The 27,314-nt window shown below is 52.2% G+C and overlaps 5 protein-coding genes across 6 annotated transcripts in view; 3 read left to right on the top strand and 2 right to left on the bottom strand.

The window, feature by feature from the left end:
• Nucleotides 1-8,794, top strand: part of TESK2 (testis associated actin remodelling kinase 2) — a 68,677-nt gene extending 59,883 nt beyond the window's left edge. The window contains exons 10-11 of the mRNA XM_042819107.1: nucleotides 1,759-1,894; nucleotides 3,896-8,794. Coding sequence (XP_042675041.1) covers nucleotides 1,759-1,894; nucleotides 3,896-4,902 — 1,143 coding nt within the window. The 3' untranslated portion in view covers nucleotides 4,903-8,794. The remainder of the gene's footprint in view (nucleotides 1-1,758; nucleotides 1,895-3,895) is intronic.
• A 96-nt stretch (nucleotides 8,795-8,890) lies between these two features.
• On the bottom strand, nucleotides 8,891-14,701 carry TOE1 (target of EGR1, exonuclease). Its single transcript, XM_042819109.1, has 7 exons — nucleotides 14,591-14,701; nucleotides 14,474-14,514; nucleotides 14,250-14,346; nucleotides 14,012-14,170; nucleotides 13,438-13,697; nucleotides 11,980-12,151; nucleotides 8,891-10,847 (listed from the first exon to the last, which is right to left on the bottom strand). Exons 1-7 carry the CDS (start codon nucleotides 14,699-14,701, stop codon nucleotides 10,095-10,097), a joined length of 1,593 nt encoding a protein of 530 aa, XP_042675043.1. The 3' UTR covers nucleotides 8,891-10,094.
• Nucleotides 14,702-15,201: 500 nt separating this feature from the next.
• Nucleotides 15,202-19,261, top strand: MUTYH (mutY DNA glycosylase). The gene is made up of 15 exons (XM_042819531.1): nucleotides 15,202-15,307; nucleotides 15,397-15,518; nucleotides 15,616-15,655; nucleotides 15,949-16,022; nucleotides 16,148-16,189; nucleotides 16,264-16,335; nucleotides 16,506-16,619; nucleotides 16,716-16,813; nucleotides 17,016-17,160; nucleotides 17,372-17,447; nucleotides 17,528-17,713; nucleotides 17,866-18,011; nucleotides 18,143-18,295; nucleotides 18,452-18,502; nucleotides 18,725-19,261. The coding sequence occupies exons 1-15, from the start codon at nucleotides 15,202-15,204 to the stop codon at nucleotides 18,827-18,829; spliced, it is 1,530 nt and encodes a 509-aa protein (XP_042675465.1). The 3' UTR covers nucleotides 18,830-19,261.
• A 348-nt stretch (nucleotides 19,262-19,609) lies between these two features.
• HPDL (4-hydroxyphenylpyruvate dioxygenase like) lies at nucleotides 19,610-21,574 on the bottom strand. 2 transcript variants are annotated; one of them, XM_042819502.1, is made up of 2 exons: nucleotides 20,850-21,574; nucleotides 19,610-20,732 (listed from the first exon to the last, which is right to left on the bottom strand). In XM_042819502.1, exons 1-2 carry the CDS (start codon nucleotides 21,261-21,263, stop codon nucleotides 20,025-20,027), a joined length of 1,122 nt encoding a protein of 373 aa, XP_042675436.1. In that variant the 5' UTR covers nucleotides 21,264-21,574; the 3' UTR covers nucleotides 19,610-20,024. The 2 variants fall into 2 exon arrangements, with proteins under 2 accessions (XP_042675436.1, XP_042675435.1); XM_042819501.1 differs by having other exon boundaries at nucleotides 19,610-21,574.
• A 755-nt stretch (nucleotides 21,575-22,329) lies between these two features.
• Nucleotides 22,330-24,640, top strand: LOC122160777 (selenoprotein Pb-like). Its single transcript, XM_042819649.1, has 5 exons — nucleotides 22,330-22,534; nucleotides 22,926-23,146; nucleotides 23,226-23,438; nucleotides 23,564-23,699; nucleotides 23,826-24,640. The coding sequence occupies exons 2-5, from the start codon at nucleotides 22,944-22,946 to the stop codon at nucleotides 24,063-24,065; spliced, it is 792 nt and encodes a 263-aa protein (XP_042675583.1). The 5' UTR covers nucleotides 22,330-22,534; nucleotides 22,926-22,943; the 3' UTR covers nucleotides 24,066-24,640.
• Nucleotides 24,641-27,314: the final 2,674 nt, after the last annotated feature.

Below are 27,314 nucleotides of genomic sequence, written 5' to 3'. Positions count from 1 at the left end.
CCAATTGTATTCCCCGGAAATCTTACAGCATCCAACACACAATCCAAAGCAGTTTTCCACCACAGATGAAATCTAGAGTGCAACTGTACTAATGAAGAAAAGAGGAATGAGTCTTACGTTCTCATGAGAAAAGGGACTTTCTCCTACTGATTATCCTTCTTAATAAATGTCCCTTGCCCTGGAAATGACAGTCTTGTGATCAAGACATTAGTATGCTAATTTCAGTGTGGGACATACTGTAACTCACTTTCCACTTGCCTAGAGGAAGGAAAATGTGGCAAATAAATAAGGCTTACATCTTATATTTTCTGAAGCATGTTGTGTTCCAGTAACAGGTGATCTGTGTGATAATTTGCTCTTAGATAAAGATTTTTATATAGATTCTCATTATTTAATAGGTGAACAATTAGTGTAACCTGATAAGCTGAGCTAATGTGGAAAGTCTTGGAGCAAGGAAACACATTTTAGGGCAACTTAGGAAAACCAGTGAAAATAGATGTGTGTGAGTAGTGAGTTCTTTAGAACTTTAGAGTTCTTTGGAGTTCTTTAATTTGCTGATAAAGAGTGTTTTTTAGAAGAAGAATATGCAAGGAAGTCTGAAACTTATGGCTCCTCCAGCAACTGTAAGCCTACTTGCATGAATCCTGCAAGAACATGCAGAAAGCTTACCAGCATGAGCTAAGCTCTGGAGAACTGCAGCCGTGAGGAAGAACCTTCTAGACCATTTGATCAGCAGCTGAGTGCTTGGAATGGAAAAGGCAGATTTGCTTTGAGTCACTTTTCCATTGCTGCTGCTGTTCGGATCTTCCCTCGCACTATTATAAAGTAAAGAAATAGAGACCTGTTCTTTCTTTCTGCAGCTTGCAGTGACTGTCTAATCTTTCCAAAGATTAGACAAATCTACATTTGTCAGAGTAAAGAATATATGCTTTAGTGTTTCCTCTTGCCCTACCTTTTCAGTGAAACTGGGAAAGCAGGAAATGATGGGTTTTTATGCCAGGCATTTCCATCTGCTGCATTAGGACAACTTCACTTCTATTTTTGAGTTCCTCAAAGCAAGTGTGATTTTTGTTGTTGCTGTTTTGCTTATCAGTGTATCTGTAAATTTTCAGCCCTTCACCCCATGTTACTAGAAGGTCTTCTGTCATTGCCAGTCATACCAGTTCTTTTCAGAAAGATCCATCTCATAGGGACCTGCAAAGTAGTATCAGGGAGGCTTCTGGGGTTTCTTGCTTACAAAGCATCACTGTTTCCTTGACTAGCAGTGATGTCTGAGCTTGTCCACTCTGAAAAAGCCTTTAGAGGGCTGGAGGCAAGAATCGGGTCAAGTGGAATCTCTTTAATAGTGTAATGAGGTTAACTCTCAACGGCTGAATTAGACAGTGCTACCTACTGTATTTAACCATCTAAAATAAATAAATATATAATACATGGGGAAACATAGTAACAAACAAAACCCCTCTCATAAACCCTGAATCTAACAGGTTGCCACCTTTTCTTTTTCAACTGTCTCCATCATAGAATGATAGAAAGTTTTCATCTTGATAGTTCTGTGAGAAGTGTAATAGACATGGACTAGAACAGAGCACTGCTTTTCCTCTTGCTTTATTTAGTGGGTTTTTTGAAGAGGCAACACACTGCTAAAAACAGTCTTGAATTTCCCCAGTTCCTTCAAGTTATTCTTCTCCCTGTCAACTCCGTAGATAGAATAGCATGGATGAGCCCACATGAAACAATCTGATTTCTGTGCGTTCACAGATGGATCCGAAGTTGCGTCCTTCATTTGCTGATATTGTCAAAACACTGGAGGAGATTTTAAACCGCCTGAGAAACGAGGACTCTGAGAGAGACAGAAAGTTTTTGAATCTTGACAACAACGAAAGAAAACCCAAAGGTAAATGTCTGCATTTGCACAAAGATTGCTGCAGGCTAATAGCAAAAGAGTGCAGCGTTTTGTATTTTGAGGACTATGATTGCAGATGTGTGGCATTATGTACATGTTGTGAATTGTTTTACCCAAAGTCTGAAAATGATTCTGGAACAGTGGTGCACACTGTGCACTGAGGAGTGTCCTTTGGGAAAGAGCAGCTATTTCTTAAGATTCATCAAAAGGCTGTGCCCACAAGCTCTGGGAGGGAAACGGGTTCATTTGGGAACGTAAGCTGCTGAAAGTACATTAAAATTCATAAATTTTGCTTTATCCCTGCTACTCTTAGTGCATTATATGCAGTTTCTTTGATATACATGTAATGCTTGGGAGCTACTTAGATTTCTGCAGGAAGAAGAGCAGAGAAGATGCAAGAGTATTACAAAGTACATTAGAGCTGGGGAAGCCAATTTTCTTGGGAATGCTGGCCTCGAAGGGCTTTTTCTAAAGCTGTCTAGTGCCACCTGGTGTGGGGAGCAAACTGCAAGCAATTCTTGTGGTAGATGTTCTGACTTAGATTTCTTCTATATTAGCAGATTTTGGTGTTGGCAACTTAAAGTATAGTAAAAATATGTATGTGTGTATTTTGTGTGTGTGTATAAACTGTATATATATTAAAATAACCTTTGTATGTGAAATCGCATGGAGCACATAAATGTGATAATTCTCTCCTATGTGGGAGGCATCTGAGAGACATAAGTTAAAAAGGAAAAATGCTCTTTCAATTTCCTGGCATTCTTTCTCTAGAGCACATCTTAATTTTGCATCTTTCTGGAGAAGTGCTATGTGCAGTTCTTCAACTTAACTTCAAGGCACATGCAGTGTGAACTATGGTAATATTTAAAGGGAAGAGAAGAAATCCATATGTCCTTGTTCTGAATACTGTCACGAGATTGTTTCCTGATATTCTCTCTTGTTCTTGCTCTACCACAGCTTTTCAGAGGCACCTTGAGAGCTGGTGGCAGCTACGTGTTCCAAACACTCAAGAAGTTAGCATTTTTTTTTCCTAAAGAAAAACAATTTCCCTATCCTATTCTAGTGATAAAGCTTTTGTTTTCATTTATTTGTGTATGTTTGTGCATTCAAATAAATATGCACACTTAAAACAAAACAAAAAAAAACCAACAACCAAACAAACATAAAGTTAAACTCCTACTCAATAGAGTTAAAGATCTATATCCTTAGATTCTGTACTGGACAACGTAACCAAGGCTGGAATGGAATTATTATAGTCTTCATTCAGGGTGAAAATGTGCTTACAATTCCTTTTGCACTTGCTCTCTTCTATGGTCGGCATCATCAAGAGATCTTGGGCAACCTCTGCTGGAAGCCAGGATGGTAAATGTAAAAGCATGCAATCGTTCTCCAAGATCACTCTGTTCTTTCTACTGTGTCAGTATAACAGCAATGAGGAGGTTTGAAGGAGCCCAAAAATACATAGAAGAGTGCAAAAATTTCTTCCTTCCTATCAGATTTTTTATAATTTCCTTTCCTTTTTTGTTTTTCTGAAGACAATATTGTCTTACCAAATCAACATCCCCCGTAATATGAGTAGCAAATTTGAAGATAAAATAATACAGAAGCAGTACAGTTTCACTGCCTATGGAACTGAGATGACACTGACTGTGTTTGCATTTGCACAGTTCTTCAAGATGACTTTTAATTACTCTGAGGTATGAGTAAAGAGGAGAGAATATTTAAAATACAGTTTTGACTGCCTTTGCATGTAAAAGGTGCTGTGGACAGGGCTGCTGATCTCCTAGTTTGAAGTCAATACTGCACCAGCAAGAAGAGTAGCGTGACCTTGTGTGCATGCGGGAACTTGTATGTAACCAGCAGAAGTGTTTGTGGGTACTTTGGAAACTCAGAAATGTGCCTTTTTCTTTGCATTATGAAGACTCTGTGAGTGAGCAAACGTTCAGGCATACAGCTCCTTTAAGCTAAGGGTATTTCTTTTCTTCCACTCAGGGTCAATTGAAAAAGGACCAGGAGTAAAGCGTTTGAGTTCCCTGGACGATAAGATTCCACCCAAGTCACCCCGTCCACGTCGCAATATCTGGTTGTCACGTAGCCAGTCAGATATCTTCTCTCGCAAGCCTTCCAGGAAGATCAATGTGCAGGACCCCTACTACACACCAAACAAAGGACTGGGCCGGAAAGTGAATCCCTTCAGTGCCCGGGAGGACCTCAAGGGTGGAAAGATAAAATTCTTTGACATGCCAAGCAAGTCCGTGATCTCTCTTGTGTTTGACTTGCATTCTCCAGAGACAGGTGGTTGCCTGAAAGCCAGCCAGTCCCAATTCCGGCAGGCATATAGCACAGACTGGCAGGAATTTTCCCTCCTTTCTGGGAGGAGATGCAGATCACTTCCAGTCTCTCCTGAATTGGCACACAAAGAATATGGCCTGTTTAGTGGACTGTCTTCAACCATCAGTAGATGTGATCCAGCCCAGCTAAGTGCAGAGGTTCGGCAAAAGCTCCTGAGTAGCAGTAAATATGGTGTGTCAGAGATTCCCCCGTTTCAAGCCAAGCCTCACAGGCCAGAATTTCTTTCTGTACCAGGACAAGAGGAGGATATGGACTGTTCGGATGGGCCGGTGTCCCAGGAGGAAAATGGATTTTACTCTGAGAAGACATGTGAGAATCCAGCACGTAATCAACCATTAGCGCTGGCCCAGTCTGAGCCATTATCTTACAAAGGGCTCCTAGTTGAGAATTCATTGAACTCTGAGGAAAACTCCTCACAGGTGTTTGCCGGTTGTCTCCCTTCTGAAGAGATGGAGGTGGAAGACAGCCTGCTGAAAAATACACTGCTGGAGTCTACAAAGCCTCTGTTCAGCGTCCATCCTTCCACGGAGCTGAGGACAGATGCACGGCCATTCAGGGAGCACGATGGGGACAGCACTGCCCCATTGTCTCAGACGTCCTCCAACATCTCAGCAAGTGGCAGCACACAGCCAACTTGTGACATATGAAGAGAGGGCTCAAACGGAGCACGTCCTCAAGGGAGCCGTTGTTCCCAGTCACTTAAACTCTGCTCTTCAGTAGCGCTGCGTTTTGTGCTCGAAAGAGATCCAGCAGATGGTGAAAATGGGCTGTCAAACAGGTAGCTGTGGACAGCATCTGAAGAGACTAATGATTTAACTATTTTCAAGCTATGCTTATTTCCTCCCTTGATTTGCTTTAGGAGGGGAAACTACTCCAGCCAGAATTTCCACGTGAGCCCCATACCTTATAGAGGTAGTATCCAGAAGTAGGCATCACACAAACAGTTTGACTTGGATTCCAGCATGGAGCATTTTGGGGCCTTAAGTTCACGTTGAGTGGGAAGAGTGACGCGCAGGTTTTCCCTCTTCCTCTGACTGACCAGCTGCTCTGAACTGCTGCAGATTTTGCATTAGCATTCTGCAAGCAGTGTATGTGAATCAGAGCCTCTGTTCCAGAAATGGGCACAGATCTTTCAGAGCTGCGTTAAGCAGATAGCAATGCTTTCTTGTCCCAGAGCTGCTGTGAATGCTGTTACAGCATTAAACAAGCTCTTCTTTGAAAAGCAGCAAAAACAAAACCCCTCATGTTGGTTGCAGTCTGTGGGCGGAGTCACATGATAAGTACTTTCCAGTTAACAAGAGGAATCTGTGCCCTGATGTTTCATTTTGCCCTGGGATTTGTTAGTGATGTGTAACGCATTAGTATGGGGAAGCAAGATGCAGTGAGCACCACTTTCTTTCTTGCACAGCTCTTAATGTACCTCGACCCAGATGTGGGAGGAAGATTTGCCCAGGGAGCAAAAATGGAGCCAGATTCCAGGCACTGTCATTTCTGGCCTTTTTGAGGAACTGCCAGTTGTACTAAGCTTTTGGGCTCTCCTCTTTTAAGGTACCATAATCTATTTCTGCAGAATAGTTAAATATAAATTCTAGATGAACAGCTATCACTGTGGTTGGAAGGTTGCATTCAGACCCCTCTCTAGCAGGACATCCGTCTCATTGGTGCCACTGCACTAATGTAGTAGTAATGACTTGTGAAAAAGCAGACTGTTGGATGGGGGACAAGAATCCCCTGTTCCAGAGAAGCCACCAGCAGTGTTGCAGCAACATGAGAGCTTTTGGGTAAGGATAGATAGAAACTCACAGATGGGCTTTTGAGTTGTCAAACTGAAGAAGAGTAACTCATCCTCTTTTTTTTTTTTTTTAATTCTACAGAAAGAAGCTGTTATCTTCTTTGGTTTCTCCTGTCACTTCTGAGTAGGATTTTTTTTTTTTTTAAATGTTTTTCTTCATTCTACCAACAGATAGATGTAAAAGAATCAGCAGCATCTGCTTTAAAGCTGCTTGCTGGAACCAGCATCGGAGATCCCCAGTCTGGGATGTGATGTAGGGGATTCTTGTTCTGTGGTGATATTTGTGCAACAATCCTGCCCTTTCTACTGTTGTTGTACACAGTTACATGTTTTTTTTTTGTTTGATTTTGTATTTTTAGCCTATATTATCATTCCTATCTGAGGTATGCATTGCGTGCTCACTGAGCAGGTGATGCAGTAGCTGTGGGGGATTTGGAGTCCAGGATGTCATCCAGGTAGTCTGTTATTTCTGCTCTTGTGCAAGGATGGAAAATGTAAGCTGGTACTCCCTGATGAAAGCAAGGTTTTCTTACTCTTCTCCCATCTCAAGGAAAAGATGAAGGAGAAAGCTTATGTTTTTCTGTGTGTGTTTGTTTTCTTGGCTGAGTTACTCAGCTTTTCAGAGGTGTAGGTAACTATTCTGCTGTAACTGTGACTTTGTCTTGTGAAATACGTCTCAGCCCAAGCAGCAGTTATCTCTTTGCAATGGCTGCAGATAATTAAATGAGAAACACATCATCTTTGACTTCTTTGCACAGTTCATGCTGTGTTACACAGTTATTAGTTTGAAAAATGCCCATCCTGACCGAGATTGCCCTTTTTGGCCCACACCTCTCTGCCCGTCAAAGGTGCTGATCTGTAGAGTAGCTTGTGTTGGGTGTCCTGTTTTCTGTGCTGGTGTCTGCAGTGTGCTGAGCAGCTGGAAGGGCTGGCACTGCATTGTGTCAATTCCTTTGAGGACAGGGAACCAGTCAACAGAACTCCACTGCCTGCCTGTCTGGTGCCTGCTTTTTTTTTTTTTCCCCGACCCCTCATATATATATATATATATATATATATATTTCTTTTATCAAACTAATCTTTCAGGAGAGAAATCATCAGCACCAGCTTCTGTTGTCACAAGATGCATTTAGGTGTGTGACTTCAGACAAACAAGCAATAATAAGGAATAGTTTATTTTGGATCACCAGGCTGCAAGGAAGCTGTCCTGCAGCCTCAGCAGCATAGGTGTGTGCCTCTGGCTGCTCTGTGTGGCTTGTGTTACCCTGCTTGTCAGCACTGACACCTCGTGAAGCCTGTAGCCTCTCTGACAGACTGCAAAATCTGTGTAGTCTGGTCTGGGATATCTCTAAGAAGCCATCACAGTGACCTCGAGTGTTCTCTCACACCACTGGCTCTTAAATGTTTCCCTACCCTCAGTGGCTTTTACGAAGCAGCATGGTTAAAATTTTATTTTCTTAAATGTCTACTCTTTGCACAGCCAGCTGACATGCACGGGGCACATCTATCAACTCTGCTAGCTCTTTGTTCTGAGATGGAGATGTTGGGAAGGGAAATACCAAGGAATAACAACTCAGGCCTTTCCTGCATTCTTGGTCCGCGCGGGGAAAAAGGATGACGTGCATGTGAACTGGAGTAAAAGGCTGTCTTAAAATAGCTAAGTGCTTGCTGAAACCCTGCGTTTCCAAGGGTTTGGATGCAGTTGGCACACACTGTCTTATCCCTTTGGTTGTGCAAAGCTGAATCTAGGTTGCACCTAGCAAATACTCCTAGGTTTTCTGCCCATCTGAGGGCACTTTTCTAGTGGGGGCCATTTTCTGACGGCTACTGATGAACGTGAATCTGAATATGCAGTCAGCAAACTCCTTGTTTTTATAGTGATGTGACAAAGTTTTTTCTTGTGACTGGATTTTATCATGGTTTTTGACTTTCTTGGAGGAGCAATTGCTCTTTTAAAAGACTTTCTACACGTTGCTAGGTTCCCTAAAGAGATCAAAGATGTTTTTAATTCGCTTTAAATCTTTCTGTGTTGAGTTCATTGAAATGTCTGTTATAAGCTATTTTTGTTGTGGTTGCAGGTTGATAAAATGCAACTAAGAGAATGCATGTGAATTGCTGCCCCTCAAAAGCAGTGCAGACAAGGGGCTTTAGTAGACTTACACTTGCTGGAAAAGCATCAATGTATTGTGTAACAGAACATTGGTATTTTTTGCCAGTACAACTAAAGACACTTGAATAATTCCTGTTTGCACTTAATGCTATTGTTTATATTGCATGTCACTACATTTCTATGCAAAACAAATAACCCTTTTTTTGGGAGGAGGGGCAGCCAGATATTTGATTAAGTAAGTTTAAAGATCTTTGCAAGATGATCTATTTTCATATTTATGAAGGAGTTTTACGTCTTAATATTTTGCAGACTGTAAATAGCTCAACTTGTAATTAAAGGCTTAGGAGGAAGTTTGTAGCCTGTGTATAATAGTAAGTTAACACTGCCAGAAAAGAAAAATCTTTGCAAAACAGTTTTTCTAATATTGTGGATATTTATGAATATGTAAAGAAAGCACGTCTTGTTTTTATGTTGATTGACCTTTGGACTTTTTTTGAGCTGTAGAAATGGTGTATGTTTTATTGGAACTGCAATAAGAAGTAACCAAAGATGAATCCAGTTAAATATTTTCATAATTTTTTCTTGGTCAGGTTTTGTAAACTTTCCCAACTTGCTTTCAAAATAAAATTAAAATCAAGGGTTGAGTCTTGTGATTAAGATGACAACTTTGGGTTAAAAAAAAGAAAAAGCTGATTAAAACACACACTTGAGCTATGGATGATATTAATGCCTGTCTTGAGATCATACCTTTATTACTTGGTGCTGAGTTATAAATAAGGAAAACTGCCACCCTTATTTGGTCTTATTTCTCCCCTGCATCTTATTGAAATGCTAGGCTGTTCAATTCATGACTCAATGCCTTTTTTTCTGCTCTGCCTTACAGCATTCAGCAGGCAGTAACTTGTGACTAACAAGGCAAGATGCTTTTGATAGCACTCAGCCTGCAGGGAGCTTGCCATTGTGACTGCTGTGTTCTAGCTCCGCAAAATAGCTTCAGGAAGCACAGGAAGCAATGCAGCCAGGTGTGGTTCTTTTAAATCCTGGTGCACGTCCCATAGATACTCCCTTAGTTAGAAGTTTACAGACCTGCTATAGCTTGGTTCTGCATGCAGTTACCCTTCACTAGAATCTGCTAGCCCAACATCTCTTTCTCCTTTTTTAACTACAGGAGCAAAGGCTTAAGTTGTAACCAAAATTAAGGTGAAGTACAAATATAAGGCAGGACAACTCTCTCAAGGAGGGATATGTTCAGTGCCTTTTTTTAAAACAAACAAAAGACCCCTTTTGTCTTTTGTCCCCCTTCAAGTTCTTTAGAAAGACAGGAAGTAATTAGAGTCATAAGGAATTTCCCTACCAGCAATGATTGAGAGACTAACACTTGATTGAACGTTAATCATAGCATATGCTGAAGAAACAGCCTGCTTCTGATAAGCATGTTTCTGTAAGGCAGGTTTGACCTTTTTCATTTTGGAAAAGATCTGTCCCCATAAACCACTAGGGTAAGTGGCAGCAGGTAGTAAGGCTCTGTATATGGTAAGGATAAAGACATGAGGAGGAGGAGGATGTGGCCTCTGTCTCCTCTTATGTTTAATCAAAGAATTACCCTATTCATCACCTTCAAGAAGAGACACCCATGCTAAAGCAGCTATTATGTGGTCTTTCTAGAAATACAAACCTGGTCTGTTTTTTGTTTTTTATTTCAAAACACTGTCAGGTTAGAGCACTCAACAGAACTTGCTGCCCTGCATGCAGTTGGAGAAGTGCATGTTTCCCCCCTCCAACCTTACCCGTGCTTTCAGTCCAGCTAAGAAACACCAGAAGGAACTCCAACTGAGAGCAATTTAATTAGTCAGAGGTTAAAATGGAGGACAAGAAACTTGTTCCCCTTTAATAACTGTGGGGGAAAAACACCCAGTTCAGTGAGGAGTCTTGTAGCTCTATCCAGTGGCCCAGACCAACTTCATCTTCTGGTTGTGAGCTGTGGAAGACTTAGAAAACGAGCTTTTCACTATCTGCAGTGGCACTGATTTCCCACTGAGGTACAGCTTGTTATGACAGTCTGGACACCATGGCTCTGCATCAGTGCCTGTGCTTTTTCGTTTCTTAAGCATCCACACATAAGCCATGATATAGCCAGTCATGAAGGCATCAAAGCCAGCTCGGTGGGTTCCCACTTGTGAACATGGCCCCTGGGATGCATTTTGCTTTCTGGCAGCACATGCTGCTTCAGTCTCAGGGATGTCTGGGTGATTGGTGGAGACCATTCCAGCGAGGACCTCTGACTTCCCTTCCACTTGGTCACTGTCATGGGCATTTCCCTTGGCAGAAGGGCTCACAGCAGCAGTTTCTTCAGTGCTCCTCAGATCCTCTTCCTGCCTTCCACCATGTGTACTGGTGTCTGAGCTGCCCTCTGGTTCCATAGCAGCGGAGTTTTCCTCCTCTCGTGGCCTGCCATCAGTGTCATAGCAGCTCTGTTTTCGTGGTGGTTCCTCTTCCCCATTCTGAATTAGCTCCATTTCTTTCCCTGAGCTTTCCTGTTCTAATGTCTTTTCAGGTTCTGCATTTTTCCGACGCTTCCGCCTGTGTTTCCGTTTCTTCACTTTCTCACAAAGCTTATCATCCTCATCAATTATGAGGTCAATGTTATGAGACTGTGGACACTTCACTCCATTTGGACACCAGCCATAGGCCTAGGGAGAAAAAGAGAAGTCTGTCACCACGAGCCTCCCAGTTAGAGCAGCCTATCACTGCCACTCGGAGCAGAGTTAATTATTGCCCTCAACTGAGGGCTTGTGTGAGGCTGTGGCTGGAGCACTGTGTCCAGTTGTGGCACCAGACCACAGGAAAGGCATTGACAAACTGCACTGGGTGCAGAAGAGAGCTGACGAAATATAGTGCATGCAGTGCAAGGCTAAGGAAGTCTTTGGGTTTGTTCCCACCTGGAATAGATAAGCCTAAAGGCATGGGGCAGAGCTAATAGCTGGACTCCAGCTACCTACAGCAGAGGTTATGGAAAAAAATGGAGCCAAACACTTTTTAAGAAGAGTGCAGGTGAAATGTTAATGGGAAATTCTGACTAAACATCCAAGAGGGTATTTTTCACAATGAGTGGTCAACCACTGGAATCGGGGCCCGAGGGGATTTTGCAATCATTGTCCTTGGCCATACTCAGAAGTCACCAACCAAGGCTCTGAGTAACTCTGAGTTGGTGGTTTGCTGAGAAAGTTCCTGATGTTTTCCTAACGGATGTTGTTCTGTGAAAATAATGTGCAGCATCATCTAGAAGAACTCCTTTTTCCCCTGAAGCATGTGAAACCAGCTGGGATCAGGTGGGCTCCTTGATAACCTCTGTAGCAGTGCCAGAACTTGAGATGCTGTGGATCACACCACACTACGATTCCAGGAGCTGCAGACAGGTAATATTTTCTATATCTAATCGAGCTACGGGGGAGGAAAGAGGAAGCACTCCTTGCTTAGAAGACAAACCGAGAACGCTTAGAACTTAAAGCCCTTCCAAGAAAGCAATAAAAAAGCCTAGCCAAGACAGCAATGTGTATTGTTAATACACACTAGTTCTCTTTTAGGGCTATATTATCTGTTCTTTGAACCTTGGCCTCAAATGCAAACTGTGAAATGTGCTACCTCAGAGCAGAGCATGTTGTTGCCTTTTCAGTTTCAAAGTCACCTGAAGCTTGAAAGTCTTCCCTGTATTGTGAAGCAAACAAATAGCACCTGGGAGGTTCCTTCCTTCTACTTCCTGCTCTGCTCATGTGTGGCTTTTGCCGTGGGGCCAGGTAGGAAGCAGGGATTCATGTTACTTACTGAGAATTTCTCACATACAGGCACCTTATTTGCCTCTCCCTCGCTGTGGCTTGCTTCTTCCAGAGAGCAGTGGCGATAGTCGATGTAGCGTGACATGTTGGCAGGGTAGTTGCAGAACTCCACAGAGATGTGCTGGCTGCTGGAGTCCTTCAGCTTGCTGTTCTCTCGCTTGCTGGAACACACAAGAGGATGCAGTTACTGTGGTTAATTCGCCAAAAGCACACAGCACAGAGCTGGTACAAACATGCTGCTTTGAGCCAACTCTCAGCTCCTCTCGTTTCTTGTTCTTGAGCTTCAGTTTAGCTTGAGTTTAACAGCCTGCTGCAAAGACAGTGCAGGGAATAGAACTTTAAGAAGCAATTGTTTTTATGCTGATTTAAGTGTTGGTTTCTTGTATGCCTAAATACAGGCAGAGACAGCAGTGTGTTTTGTGATGTTATGGAAGAAAGAGACACGCAGTGCCCTTCATATTTAACACCAAGCTAAGATGTGTGTTAGTTTTGATAATACTATTGGACAAAGAGGAAATGCCTGAGGTGAGGTGTCATTGTGTACCTAGCAACCACCACCCAGACAGAGCAAACCTGGGCAATGCAGACAACAAAGAAATGCTTTCTATCTCAAGAAGAAGCAAGAACTGTTTTGTCCCAACTGCTTCAGAAGACAACATAACTAGAACAGTGGGTTCAAACCCTAGGAGGTCAGTTAGAAGTATCTTCATCCTGTCAGAATAAAATATTCTCGTGCCTGAGAACAGCCAGCCATCTTGAACATTTTCAGGCATATCAAAATAGAATTTATTGATGTAAAACAGTCACTAAAAATACCATTTCTGCACAGAGTGTGACTTTGGCTTAATAGATTCAGGTGGCCGTATCACTGCCTGGGTCTTGTTTAGATTGTGCAGCAAGAGCAGAATCAGAAGCCAGACTGACACAGCTGCTGAAAGACACCCTCGAGGTGCTGAGGACAGGAAGCAAGACAGGAGGCCGAGGAACAAGAGCACAACCTTCAGCTGGGAGTTACTGCTGGGCAAGCAAGGGTCATATGTGTGGAGCTGGTCAGCATCTGGATGTGCACCCATTCTTCAACTGCATCATCCCTTACAAAGCTGTCACAGCTGGCAGATTCTGCAGGTACAGCCCTGCTCTCTAGCCAGCACGTATTCCTGCTGGTATCCCTGTGGCAGTGCTGGACCATAACCATGCAGTGAATCAATTTTCAGTTAAATGACGTTAAACTGCTGCCAGCAGAAGACAAATCTTTCTGCTGCTGCCCTCTGTACAGAGCAAATTACAAGATGCACCCTTACCTACCCAGCCTAGAACTGGGAGGCAATAAACACCTTTTTCAGCGCTGGAACAATACAAAGACCTACGTCCTGTGTCTGGAAAGAGAAACCAAACTGAATCCCTTGTCTTTTTGTCCCAGAGCTTTAAATAGCAGTGTGCCACTCACCATTTCTTGTAAGCGTATTCCAAGTAGGATGCAACAAAGCGGGTCTCAAACTCTGAAGCATATTTAGTGTCATATATTCCTGCTGGGAACATTTCTGAGAGATCAGAGGTGAAGGTGCCAAGACTGTCTGGGAGATGAGCATAGAAGCACTGGTACAAGAAGACGAGATCAATCAGGCCGTTATGGAGGATGAGAGGCTTCTTTGCTCGAATGAGTTCCAGGAAAAAAGTCCGAACACTCTGGATCTGGCTCTCATTGCCCTAAAAGAAGAATTAGTCATCAAGTCTTAACACACTGAGGACTTCTGGTGCAACGGCAAGTCAGAGCTTGTTACAGCAGAACACCATGCTGTGCTCTGACCAAGGAAATGCGCACGTAGTTGGAGAAGCAGCTGCAACAAGTGATGAAAAACAACAGGGAGGAGAAAGGGCTGTGCTGCACTCCTGTTCCCACGCAGCAGCTGGGAGCCGGAGGCTGCAGGGGAGCGCAGCTCATAGCAGAGCAAGCTGCGATGAATGAGGGCATCAGCCCTGGAGCATGGATTCACAGGCAGGACGAGGGAGTGACTCTGTACCTTGTCGTTGCCCTTGTGATAGGGGATCCCCTGGGAGTACTGCTTATTGAAGTCAAAGCCGTGCTGCACCAGGAACTGCACTGACTGCGGCTCGACGACGTAATCCTCCGTGCAGAGCAGCGTCAGGTTGTAGATCTGGCAGAGGAACGTGTTCTCGGACTGCGGAACAAGATCAGAACCGGGCCCTCAGAGCCGGGGATGACAGGGACCGGGCCGGGCCCCGGGGATCTGCCGTTACCTTCTCAGTGAGTTGTTTGAAGCAAGCGACGCCGAGAGACAGGACTGAGCGCGTCCGGGCGGCGTTGCAGACGGCTTTGTAGCGCTCGTCGATGCACCTACCGGAGACACAACCGCTGAGGCGTCCCGAGTTCGCGGAACCGACCCCCCTCCGCGCTCTCCACAACGACAACCGGAGGGCGGGGACCCGGCACCCCACCCGCCCCTCAACCTGCGGGCACTCACGGGCTCAGCAGCGCCTTCCTGGTCCCCAGGCCGCTCAGCTCCTGCGGGAAAACGACGCTCAGCGGCGCGGCCCGGCCGCACAGCCGCTTACTGCAACCCCCGCCGCGCCCATCTCACCGTGTCCACGGCGATGAAGGTGGCGGTGCGCAGCGCCAGCACCATGGAGGGCCACAGCTCCGTGAAGTTGTCGCTCTGCACGTCCACCACCGGCACCTGTCCCCGCGCCATGGCCGCGGCTCCCCCACGCGCCGCCCCGGGGCCTTCCTCGCCGGGCTGCCCCGCGCCCGCCCGCTTCCACCGCGCACCCCGCTCGGCCCCGAGCCCCGCACTGACGGCCTGTGGAGGCGGCCTCGAAATCTGGTAGCTTATTACGTTTTTTTCTGCTGCTCGAAGCCCGGTTTCTGATGGAATTTTCATTTTTAAGCCAACGGGCGTTTAGCGAGGGCGGCTCCTCCGGGGCCTTGATGCCGCCGCTGTGACTGGCGGGAGAACGGGCGGGGAAAACTGGTTGACTCCGTTGCGCGGCCAGGACCCGCCCTTTCCCGGGCTCGTCCGAAGGGAGGGGCGAACGCGCTGCCCTCACACCGCGCTGCGATTGGCTCAAGAGTGGAAGGCGGGTCCGCGCCGCCCGCTCTGATTTGTCCCCGAGAAGCGACGGGGCGGGGCGCGGGAAGGGAAGGGAAACATTTTCCCGGGAAAAGCGCGCGTGTGTCCCGCGGCTCCCAGCCATGAGCCGCCTGCGAGCGGCGGCCGCCCGGGGGCTGAGGCGGCGGGGAAGCGGCAGCGCGGCCCCGACTGGGGAAGGCAGCAGGAAGGGCGCGTCGCTCCGTGAAGGTGCGGGAGGGCGGGGAACGCGTAGGGCCGGACCTGGGTAGCCCCGCGGCCCCAGCTGGGACCCGACCCCCGTTCTGCTCTCCCGACAGGGGCTCCCGCTCGACCACATGCGCTGCATCTCTTCGGCGACCCCGTCGAGATCGATGCCCTACGTGGCCGCCTGCTCACCTGGTATGACAAAAGCCGGCGGGACCTTCCTTGGAGGGCGCTGGTAAGGGCAGCGTGAACAATTTTATGTTGTATGCGGGTCTCCTTGCAGCAAATGCTGTGTTCCCTTGTCTCTCACAGTCCACTTCGTTCCCTTTCAGGCTGCAGTTGAGCCGGATGCCGATAGGCGGGCGTATGCAGGTGAGGAACAGGGGTGGCTGTATCCCATGTTTTGCTGCCTGACACGGGGTACAACGTAGCCTAGTGAAGGCTGTGGCTTTAGTGCTGTTTCTGTAAACAGCTGCTTGGACCCCTGGTGGTGTCTGAGAGGCAACTTTGGGCCTGAGAGAGATCCTCTGGGGATGTAGATGGGGAGGGGGGCTGCTGGGTTGGGTGCTGCTGCAGTTCTTGGAATCAGCACCATGGTGACTGGGGCACATGCTGGGAGAAGTGATGTTGGCACCTCTGCCCTGATCCCTCTGTGCTCCTGGCAGTGTGGGTGTCTGAGATCATGCTTCAGCAGACGCAAGTGGCCATGGTGATTGACTACTACAACCGCTGGATGCAGGTGACTGTTCCTCATGCAGTCCCCCCAAACCTCCTGCTTCGGAGGCTCTACTCTCTGCCTGTGGCAGACTCCCATCTGCAGCACTTGGCTGTCCTCATCCTGAACTTGTCACTTCCCTCTTGTAGAAGTGGCCAACACTGCAAGCACTGGCAGCAGCATCGCTGGAGGTGAGCACTGTGGTGCTGAGTGCAGCCCTCACTGCTCTCCCCGCGTCCCCCTAATGCTGCATCTCGTGGGGCAGGAGGTGAATGAGCTGTGGGCAGGACTCGGCTACTACTCACGAGGAAAGCGCCTGCAGGAGGCAGCAAAGAAGGTGCTGAAGGCATTTCCTAAGCAATCTGTGCCCCGTGGGTGGCTGCTGGTTCATGCCTGCTCTGCCTTACTGGAGCTGAGCTCGTTGCACAGGGCCATGGAGGCTGGGCACCCTCCTTATCACATGTACAGATTGTGTCTGCTCAGCTGATGTTGGCTGCCCTGTTGCAGGTGGTGTTGGAGCTGGCCGGTCACATGCCCAGGACAGCTGAAGACCTGCAGAGGCTGCTGCCGGGAGTGGGTCGATACACAGCAGGAGCCATTGCTTCCATCTCATTCGGACAGGTGAGCGCTGTCCAGAGGGAATGTAACTCCTATTACTGCTGTCTCCCTGCCCCTTACCTGCACCTCGCAGTTTGCTGATCCCTACTCCTACTTCAGGCTACCGGTGTCGTGGATGGGAATGTGATCCGCGTGCTGTGCCGTCTGCGGTGCATCGGTGCTGACACCAGCAGCCTGGCTGTCATTGACTGCCTCTGGTGAGGAGAGCTGTGCTGATGGCGGCTGTGGTTGTGTGTTGGTGGCTGAGGGCAGGATCGTTTAGGAGCCATGGGGAGCTGAGCTGAAGGGGAGATGCTGGAGGAGCATGAGCGTTAGGGACTCGTGTGGGGGTCAGGGGCTCAGGAAGTCACGGGGTTCCTGCACGCAGAAGCCCACGTCACTCACAGTCATCTCTCCTAGGAACATGGCCAATACCCTGGTGGATAGGAGCCGCCCGGGGGACTTCAACCAAGCTCTGATGGAGCTGGGGGCAACTGTATGCACACCCAAATCCCCACTGTGTGGGGAGTGCCCAGTGAAGGAGCACTGCCATGCCTGGCGTAGGGTAAGAATGGCCCCCAAAACCATCCCTTGACAGTCTGTGAGTGGCAGAGGCCTCTACCTGTCCCTGTAAGGGTGACAGAAGGTTCCCCACACCTCCTCTGAAGCATCAAGCAAGACTTGGCTGAATACTGAGTCCTGCATTCTTACCTGTGCCAGCCCTGGGGAGTCACTGTATGTGGAGATGGGGTTGGACGTGCTGTTGTCCCATACAGGTGGAGAAGGATCTGGCCTCTGCCTCTCAGAAGCTGTTTGGAAAGACCGCCCTGGTGCCTGATGTTGAGGACTGTGGTGAGCACCTGGGTTGTTTGCTGTGGCAGCTCTGCATTTGCATTTGGGCTGTGCTTTGACTGTTGCATTGATGTTTACAGGGACTGGGGACTGTCTGTTGTGCCTTCCTGCTGCCGAGCTGTGGGACAGCAGCCTGGGGGTCACCAACTTCCCCCGCAAAGCAGCAAAGAAGCAGCCACGAGTGGAGCGGACAGCCACGTGTGTGCTGGAGCGGAGGGGCCACCTTGGGGCCCCTGAGTACCTCATTGTGCAGAGACCCAGCTCAGGTACGGGGCCAGGCGGGAGCAGGGCACTGGCAGTGAATGGTGCTGGGATGGAGTTGTGGGATGGCACTTTCTCCTGGGGTGCAGAAAAGAGCCTCCTGGGCTGTGATGGGCCTCAGCACCCCCAGTTCACACCCTGTTTTGCCCTCTCACAGGGCTCCTGGCTGGGCTCTGGGAGTTCCCTAGCTTCCCACTGGCTCTGGGCCTGCAGGAGGAGCAGCAGAAGGAGGTGCTGGCTGACCACCTGCAGGCATGGACAAGGCAGCCTGTGCAGACAGAGAGTTTGTGCTTCGTTGGAGAAGTGAGCATGGGGCCAGGCACTGTGTGCTGTGCTATGGGGCATGCAACACAGAGGGAGGATCCCCGTTCCCTGATGTCACCGTTCTCAAACCCTCCCTGCATGCTGCTTATCATATTCTTGTCCCCTCACAGGTTGTCCACATCTTCTCTCACATTCACCAGACATATGTGGTCTACTCTCTGTGCCTGGATGGGGATGTGGTCCTGGACACTGCCTCATCCCCATCCCGCTGGGTGACAGAGGAGGAATTCCGTGCCTCAGCTGTGTCCACTGCCATGAAGAAGGTACCAGGGGGATTCCATTTCATGGAATGGAATTCCATGTTCCATTCTCTTCATGAGGTGCTGAGTGTGCCCCTGGCATCCCCCTAGCTGCTGTGGGGCAGTCCCAGCTTGGGGATGAGTCCCATCTGTTTCTGAGCACTCTCTTGCTTTCTTTAGGTGCTGAAGGCGCGGGAGACTCAGCGTGGGGTGCAGAGCGGCCGTGCCAAGGTGGGCCGCGCAGCAGTGTGTGCAGGGCTGCCCTGTGCTGTGCTGGAGCACAAGGACTTGGGGCTGCGCTGGGAACTCCCCAGCCTGGAGCAGGGAGATATGCCTGGCCAGCTCCGTCCGTGGTTCCCCTAATTTTACACCCACCCTCCCCCACCGTTGATGCCTCAGAGGTGTCCCTGGGCACCTTTGCGGCTTGGCTCAGCCGCATCATCTGTCCTGCAGGCCTCCAAACGGAAGCGGGAGTCAAAGCTGGGGGCAGCAGGCAGCGCCCCCACAGGGATTCAGCTCTCCCTGCGCTCCTTCCTCCGGGCACAGAGCGCTCCGTGATCAAACCTTTGGCAGCTGACACCAGCAGGTGCTGTGCTGTGGTGAGTCCTGTGTGGGGCAGCTGCAGGTCTCCCCGTGCCCCTATAGCGATCACTGTGCTTTCTTCCAGCCCCACAGCCATCAGCACATCACCACCTTCCCCAGTGCACCTGTGGATACGTGCTGTACAAGGGGCCGGTGCAATGCTGGATGCGACCCAGAGCTGGGCTCACTCCCTTGCCCTGGCCATGGGGTTTCTCTGGCAAGAAGAAAGCAAGAAGGATGTGGCCTCGTTCCCATCATTCACACATGCCTGAGCATGGGCCAGCAGCCAGTGACTGTGGTGCTGTTGTACCCTCACATCCATATTCCCATAGCCCTTTTTATGTTTCTTTTTGCTGAATGTGAGCCATGTTTTTTGTAATAAATCTCCTAAGGGCCTCTTTTTTTTAATTATTATCTTTTTTCTTGAAGTGACTCTGCCTCCATTGCAGCACAGCACTAAGCTGGGGCTGCCAGTGGTTGAACATGAGGATGGCCAGCAGGTTGCTTGTGCCTGGACTGGGAAAGCAGTGCAGTGGTCTCTGTGTTACTGCACCCATGCATATGGCTCAGTGCTAATAGCAGGTGCCAGCCCTGCTATCTGAGATGCCCTATAGCCTTGGGGTGCTCTGAAGGGTAGGTGGCCCCAGCCTAGGCGATGATCCACCCTGAGCAGTAACAGTGGAAAGGGTCCGTTTGTCCTCACCCTGGCAAATCTTAAGCAGGAGGAGAAAAAATCCCACATCAGTTATTCCAGGTTAATTCTTTAATTTAGGTGATGAAGGAGCAGCCACTTGCCCTGTGGTGCTTTGGATGATGTCTGCTGGTAAGCAGCCGTGTCCGTAGTGTCCTCCTTGTCCCCCACAATGAGGTTGTGGCAGTGCCAGCTGTGTCCTCAGCCGTATGCTGCAGGCACAACTTTCATTAGATTGAGGTGAAATTGAGGCAGAAGGTCCTTCACCTCTGGTTAAGGGGGAGGAACCCCTCTCCATTTCCTCCGGGAGCTGCTCAGAGCTCCCAGAACCTATCTCTGAGCACGGTGCTGCAGCATTGGAGTGTGTCTGGGTTGAGTGCCTTGGACCGTGTTGCTCAGAGCTGTGCCATGGCTATCAGTTGGTATTTCTGCAGTGTACTGTCCCAGGGTTGGGACAGAGAGAAGGGACGCTGCCGGCCTCTACTGCCTCTGGTCCATGTAGACCTGCACAGCTTTCCACAGCGCCCGTATGTTGCCTTCTCCAAAGCCAGGAGCTCCGTGTCGCTCTATGAGCTCCAGGAAGAAAGTCTCCTCGGAGAAGAGGGGATGGGTAAAGATCTGCATCAAGTAACTCTGCGCAGGGCTTACACCAGCACTGCTGCCCAGCTGCCCGTTGTCCCCATGCACGGCGGTGTCCAGCAGGATGCCCAGCTCTGCCAGCGTGCAGGGATCCTGCCCGGCACCCCGCACCTCCTCCTCCTTGCCCCTCTGACTGTAATAGGCAGCAGGGGGGGTGAAGAACCGCACGCCCGCCCTCTGCAGGGCTCTGGTGGCTGACACGATGTCAGGCGTGCGCAGACCCACGTGCTGAATGCCTGCCCCGCCGTGCTGCTCCAGGAAGGTGTCCACCTGGTTCGGGACGGATTCAGACAGCGACTCGGCAAGGACGAGCTTGCAGCCGGAACCCTGGGAGCTCTGCAGGGCACGGAGGAGCATGCCGGCCCCGTGCCCACCCAGCACAAAGCCCCGCGCCGGCTGCTGCCACTGGCTCAGCGAGAAGTGCCGAAAGCCGAAGCAGTGCTGGTACCACTCTAGAGCTGCCTGTGTGCCGCCCCGCGGGCACACGTAGGTGATGTGGTCGAAGTGGGAGATCTCCACGCCGTCCCCAGGGGGTGCTCCCTGCATAGGCTGGAAGCCGGGCAGGAAGGGCCCCCGGTAGCGGGAGCGGTCCAGCAGCGTGTGGCTGACGTTGCCCACGGCGGAGCTCACCACGCCGTAGGTGACGGAGCCGCGCTCATCTCTCACCTCAATGGGGGGCACGGGCAGGGTGCAACCCCGGCTCTGCAGCTGCGCGCACAGCCTCGGCACATCATCCACCTCCAGGCAGACGTTGGAGGCCGTGCCCAGGGTGGGACGGGGGTCCACGTCGTAGAGGAAATCGCGGTTGGAAATGCCGGCCGGCGCCAGGCGCTCGTTGAGGAGGAAGACGGCAGCGCCGCGGCGCAGCGCCAGCTGCCTCACACGCGGTGTCTCCCGTACGGCCACGGGCTGGAAGCGGAAAGCGGCAGCCAGGTCCTGTGCGCAGCCTTGCCCGTAGGGCACGTGGAGGGACAGGAAGCACGGGCGGCTCAGCGAGGCGGCCATGGCCGGGCATCCTGTAGGGGAGACAGTGAGGTCAAGGGAGAGCTCGCTGTCTGCGGGAAGGAGCTGTGTCCCCATTCTGCGCAGACCCCAGAGCGTGCACTCAAACGCGTGTTTTAAATCAGTGTCTCTGAGACGCTTTCCAGCTGCAATGGGCTGCCCGAGCACACTGCCATCCCCGTAACCCTTTGGGGCTCAATTTGCTCCCCTGTCCTTTAACACAACCCTCAGCCTTGGGTGCAGCCCAGCATGCTCCCGTATTGTCCTCGAGGTGATTTTTGCAACAGGGATGGGCGATCCTGTATGCACCGGGCAGACTGGGGAGCACGGGGCGGCTCTGCATCCGAAATGGTCCCGCACTGCTCCGCTGCCCGCCAGCGGTGACCGCAGTAACCCCCGCCGAGGCCAGCGCAGAGCCCCCGCAGCGGCACGGGGCCGTGCTGACCTCGTCCTAAAGCCACGCGGGGTGACGAGCAGGGAGCGCTGCGGGGATGGCAGCCCGCAGCCCCGGGATGAGCCCCCCGCCCCGCTCCCACCGCCTCTCCCCGGCTCACCGGGCTCCGCGCACGCCGAGCGCAGGGCACGCCGGGCCGGACCCGCCCCGGGCAGCGCTGGGGGCGGTGCGGAGCGGCGCGGCGGGCGGGACCGCTCGGCTGTACCTCCCCCCGGCCCCGCGGTGCCCCGGCGGCCCGTTACCCCCTGCCCTTGTTTGGGGCCCCGTTCCGGCCCCGTTCTCGATGTCCTGTTCCCACACTGCTGTCCCCGCTCTGTTTATGGCTGCTGCCCTTCCTCGGCTTATCATGTTTTTGTACAGATCCCCGAGGCGATAAACTGCCCAAATATTTGTGGAGATGTCCGTGTGGGGCCAATGTAGTGCTCTGGGGGGGAAGGTCCCCCGGCTCTTTAGGCCATCGCAGCCCATCGGTGCGGGGCTGGGCAGGAGGACGAGGGACCCTGGCGGCTCCGGGTGCAAAACGTGGCACTGCACAGCTGGGTGGCACCCCAGGATGCAGGGCAAGGATTTTGGGGATGCCGTGGTCCCAGATGGGAGAGCCAGACCCTTGGCACTGCTACCCACCCCTGCCTGGAGTGACGTGGCTGCAGGGCTGTGTGCCCAGCTCTTCCCCGAGCACCAGGCACCGCTTTGTCCCAGCACAGCTCGGAGCCTCAATGGGGACAGAGGCGGCCTTGTTGCTGTCCGCAGGCAGGCGGTGGTGAATGGGGAGCGCTTCTCCTCCTCCTCCTCCTGGGCGGAGAGAGTGGTCAGCAGATAAAAGGGAGGCAGGGGCCAGCTGGGTGCTGCCCGGAGCAGAGCGGGGTCCGGCCGGAGGACAGCAGTGAGGAGTGCGGTATTGAGGGCTCTTTCTCATGGGGGAGAGGGCTGGCTTTGGGGTCATCCTTCCTACCAGCTCACCAACGGGTTGTTCCCCTGCCCTGTGTCCCCCCTGCCCATTGAATTTGCAGCGAGGGGGCACTCCGTGGGGTGGGAAGGGCTGTGGGGTGGTGGGACGAAAGGGGCATTGGGTGGACCCTGGGGGTATCGGGGCTAAGGGTCTGCGCACCCCAAAGCTCTTGGTAGGACAAGAGAACCTTCAAGGTGGCCTCAAGGTTAAACCGTCCCTGCCCCTGTGGCCACGGTGACAGGGCTCCCAAAACCAACCTGGGGTTCTGGGATCAGCAATGCAGCGTGGGTCCCTTGGGGAGGCAGGGCATGGGGGCACTGACCTCCATCCCCTGCAGCTCACCCCCGGTGCCGGGATGGGGCCGCTGCTGCTGGCGCTGGCCTCCTGCCTGGGGCTGGCCGTGGCCTCCGAGGGGGCTGCCGATGGCAGCCGTCTGTGCCGCGAGGCCCCGGCGTGGTGGATCAACGGCTCCAGCCCCATGGAGGGCACGGCGGGGCAGGTGACTGTGGTGGCCCTGCTGAAAGCCAGCTGACACTTCTGCCTGCAGCAGGCCCGCAGGTGAGGCCTGCCCCGCTCCGCCCCGCCGCCATCTTGGGCCACGGCACAGCAGCCACACTCAGTGCGTCCTTCCCCACAGCCTCGGGGCCCTGCGGGAGCGGCTGGGGCAGCAGGGCGTGAGCGATGTCCGTTATATGATCGTCAACGAGCAGGCCCCGCTGTCCCGCGCCATGTTTGGGGAGCTGCAGCGCCATGCCCCACCGGGTGTCCCCGTCTTCCAGCAGCAACCACACGAGCCCGATGTGTGGCAGCTGCTGGGGGGTGACAAAGATGACTTCCTCGTCTACGACCGGTAAGCTCCTGTCCCTGGGGTGGATGCTGGCAGGTGACGTGGTGCCGGGAGGGCTCTCTGTTGGGAGGGCGATGTGGGGTTGAGGCAGCCGGCCACCCCTGCAGCCCGTCCTCGCTCTGCCCTAGCTGCGGCCGCCTGGCCTTCCACATCCAGCTGCCCTACAGCTTCCTGCACCTGCCCTACGTCGAGTCTGCCATCCGCTTCACCCACCGCAAGGACTTCTGTGGGAACTGCTCCCTCTACACCAACAGCACCCAGGAGGTACGGGGCTGCAGGGGCCGTGGGTTGGGCTCTGCATCACTTGGCTTCGTGCTGGGACTGTGACGTCCCTGCCGAGTGTCCTGGTGGATAGCCATAACACACCGGTCCTTGTGTTGTTTTCCCTAGGCCAACAGTACCACGGAGGTCCCTACAACCCTGACCCCGCTTCCCAAACAGGAGGAAGAGGAGTCTGAGACCCCCGCCCACCACCAACCCAACCATCTCCATCCTCACCACCATGCGGCTGGCAGCAGGACAGCCCTAGAGCCCAGCAGGGACCACAGACCTGCGCACACTCACCACCACCATGGAGCCCATGGCCAACTCCATCCCAAGGGGCAGACGCCAGAGGGACACGATCCCTAATCTGGGCAGAACCCATAGCGTGCACACCACGCTGGCTCACTTCTCAGAGGCATCAAAAGGCTTGCTTTGTGCTGCTGGCCACAAGCAGTGTTGGTATGCAGCCCCCTCCACGTGGGTCATGCTTCCACCCAGTGTCCAGGGATGAAAATCCCCCTCTGGCACCCAGAGGTGCTGACCTTTTGGCCCTAAGAGTCAGTTCTACCCCTTCTTCCTCTGCTGCTGCCTCTCTGTGCTCAATGATGCCCGTGGTGCAAACCAGGATTTCCTTGGTCACCGCAGGCTGACACCACACAGAGCAGCAGGGCAGAGATTGAAGGGGCAGAGCTGGGACCCATGGGTGAGCCTGGAGAAGGGGAGTGCTGACGGGGGTCGTCGCTCCCTGCGTCCCAACCTTCCCACCCTGTGCACGGGTATGTGCAGTGGTGGTGGGTGGCCGCAAGATGGTGGCCGTGTCCCCTCTCAGAAAACAGGGGCTGCCTTCAGAGCCCGCAGCCCTCGGAGGAGGATGTGGGTGGGGGTCATGGGCTGAAGTGGACATCCAGATGATGAATAAAGCCTCTGTGAAGTGAACCCTACCTGCCCTGGCCTTTGGGGTGTCCTTTCCCCAAGAGGGTGGAGGTCTGTGGGGCTTCCTACCAGCACAAGAATCATAGAATCAACAATGCTGGAATCCAGTCCACCTGCCCACCTACCACCAACATTTCCACACTAAGCCATGTCCCTTAGTACAACACCTGCTTTGGGACTTAGGAAGGGGTTTGGGGTTCTACACGGGCCCCATAAAGCAGCGCCCAGTGGAGATTTGCATTCCCCCAGCCCTGCACTTTGCCCCCCGCCTGCCCCAGCCCCACAGCCCATCCAATCCTGCACCGCTCTGCACAGAACCGCCACCTGTCCACCCCCCCTCTGCCTGAGCTGGGAGCAAAGGGATGGCTTGTCCACTGACGTGGCTCCATGTGGGGGTCAGAAGTTGCTCCCCATGGGGATGAGTTGGGTCAGGTTGGTTGGGATCAGTGTGCGAGGTCCCACAGGACCCTGCTCCCTGGCTCCATCTCTCTCTTCTTCTCCTTCTCACCCTTCCTCCTCTACCTGCTCCCAGCACCCACAAGGGCACCTCTGTCTGCTGCTCCGCCATCAGTATCAAGGTTATTTTCTTCTTCTGGCAGCTGCTGTAATTGAAACAAAGCAGGCCGAGCCTCACGGGCTCCGCTTCTCTCGCTCATTTTGCCGGTGCTGCTGAGACAACCAATTCATCTTATCGATGCTGCTCGGCCTCTTTTCCTCTAGAGCCAGGCAGAGCCTTTTCCTCACTGCAGACATCCCAGGCAGCAGCGAAGCTCTCTTCCTGTCGAGCTTTGGGCTGGGAACAGGGTGTTTTGGAAGGGCTTAACGGGCTCTTTACATTGGTGACATCTTGGGGTTGATGCTGCGGTCCCCTGGTGCCCATAGCTGTGCCACCACCCCAGAGGAGGATGCACCGCTGTACCCTGCTGTCCATGGCTGGTCACCAGGTCAACCCACTGCCTCGGCCCCGTGTGCTGATCCAGGCAGATCGTCTCAGGAAGAGTGGGAACAGCCAGTCCTAATGTCAACAGAGGCCTCTTGTGCAGCGATGCTGTGTCAAGAAGAGGAATGGGTCCCTCCTCCTCCGCCCATTCATCTGGCAGCCGGGGGCTGGCACGCCGCCAAGCCAGGCTGCTTTGGAAACATTTCATTGAGGAGGCAGCTGAGCCGAGGAAAACAGAATGAAAATACACAGAGAGATCGCTGTTGTTAGGCAAAATAAATGCAGACGGCTGCGTTTCTGCCCCCTAAGTCCAGCCCAGCCTGGCTTCCATTGCTTCTGGGGGCTGCACAGGGCAGGGCAGCCATGCGAGTCTGCCTGGGATGGGAGCTGGGGTGGCGATGGGCTCGGTGGGTGGGTGGGCTTGTGCTCATCTCATGTGGTTCTGCACCAGGAGTCGGGACAGGTGCAGAGAGACCTGAGTGCAGGTGGTGTGAGAGCCACAAGCCCACAGCTGGCCTGGGACCTCAGCACACCTGCAGGCAGAGGAGAAGGGCCTTCTGTGCAGGCATTTCTTTCCAGAGCACGCAGACAGCGGCAGTCACATCTGAAGGAGGTCTCTGAGGTTGCGGGTGTCGGGAGGTGTCACAAAACAGCTGGATGGTGAAAACTGACTGTGTTGGAGTCCTGCTGGAAGAGGAGTGCAGCAATAACTCAGAGCTAATGAGTCAGCAGAGAAGCCACGTGGGATTCCAACAGTTTGATGGCAAAAGGTTCCAGCTCCATCCGACACTTTGCTGGGGGCCTCACCAGGCAATGGAGAACCTAAAAATAGGGCTCAGTCCTATGGGCAGTCACCCCAAGGCATCACTCCCCTTGCTTATAAAGCCAATTGTTTTGTAAAGGAAGGTCTCAGCTCCTCCCTGGACATCAGATCCACTGAGGGACAAATATCGCAGCCAACAGCCCCTGGGGGCCCAGCTGTGAAAGAACGTCAGAGAGGCATGGGAGCACACTAGGGAGGGAAAAGCACACAGGGAAAGGCAGCACTTGGTCAGGAATCCTCTTGACCAGCATCACCTGGGATGAGGTGGGTGAGGTTCAGCCTTCAAGGAACACCTCCAGACCTTCATCAGTCGCAGTGTGGCTGCTCTGAAACGGAGCAGTGGGAGCTGCTGCAGTCTCTGCCGAGAGCTGGCTGCTTCCCTCCCAGCCCTGGGAAGGGGACCTTGGGCACTGGAGAATGGCAGAGGGAAGAAACGGAGGTTTCCGAAATCCACTGCTGCCGAAGGGGCTGTCACTTGGAATTACATGGGACAAAGGATTTATGGGGAGAGTATTTCTGGGGGATTCAAGGGACGGTGTCCCACCGGACACGGGAACGACCCGCGCCGCTCTCGGGGAACGACAGCGCGCAAAGATGCTGCAGGGACGTGCGGGACGCGCATCTTTCCCACAAGCAAACCCAGCCGCCCAGGAAGGGCAAAGCGCTGCGCCGGCCCCGCCGCTGGCAACGGCTCTTCCCCGGGCGGCCGGCGGGGCTGCGGGGGGCTGCGGCGGGGCCCGCCCCGTCGGAGGCCGGCTCGGGGCCGGCGGGACCACCCCCTCCAGTCTCCACCCCCGGTTCCCCCTCGCCTCCTCCCCGTCTCTCCTCCCTCCGCCATGGCTGCGACCGACTGAGCCGGGCGAGGGGAGGAGAGACGGGGAGGAGGCGAGGGGGAACCGGGGGTGGAGACTGGAGGGGG

The sequence above is a fragment of the Centrocercus urophasianus genome, unplaced genomic scaffold (genome assembly GCF_019232065.1).
Source record: "Centrocercus urophasianus isolate 14NV4802_14NV808 unplaced genomic scaffold, USGS_Curo_1.0 seq_18, whole genome shotgun sequence".
Lineage (NCBI taxonomy): Eukaryota > Metazoa > Chordata > Aves > Galliformes > Phasianidae > Centrocercus > Centrocercus urophasianus.
This window is presented reverse-complemented; position numbering and strand designations above follow the sequence as displayed.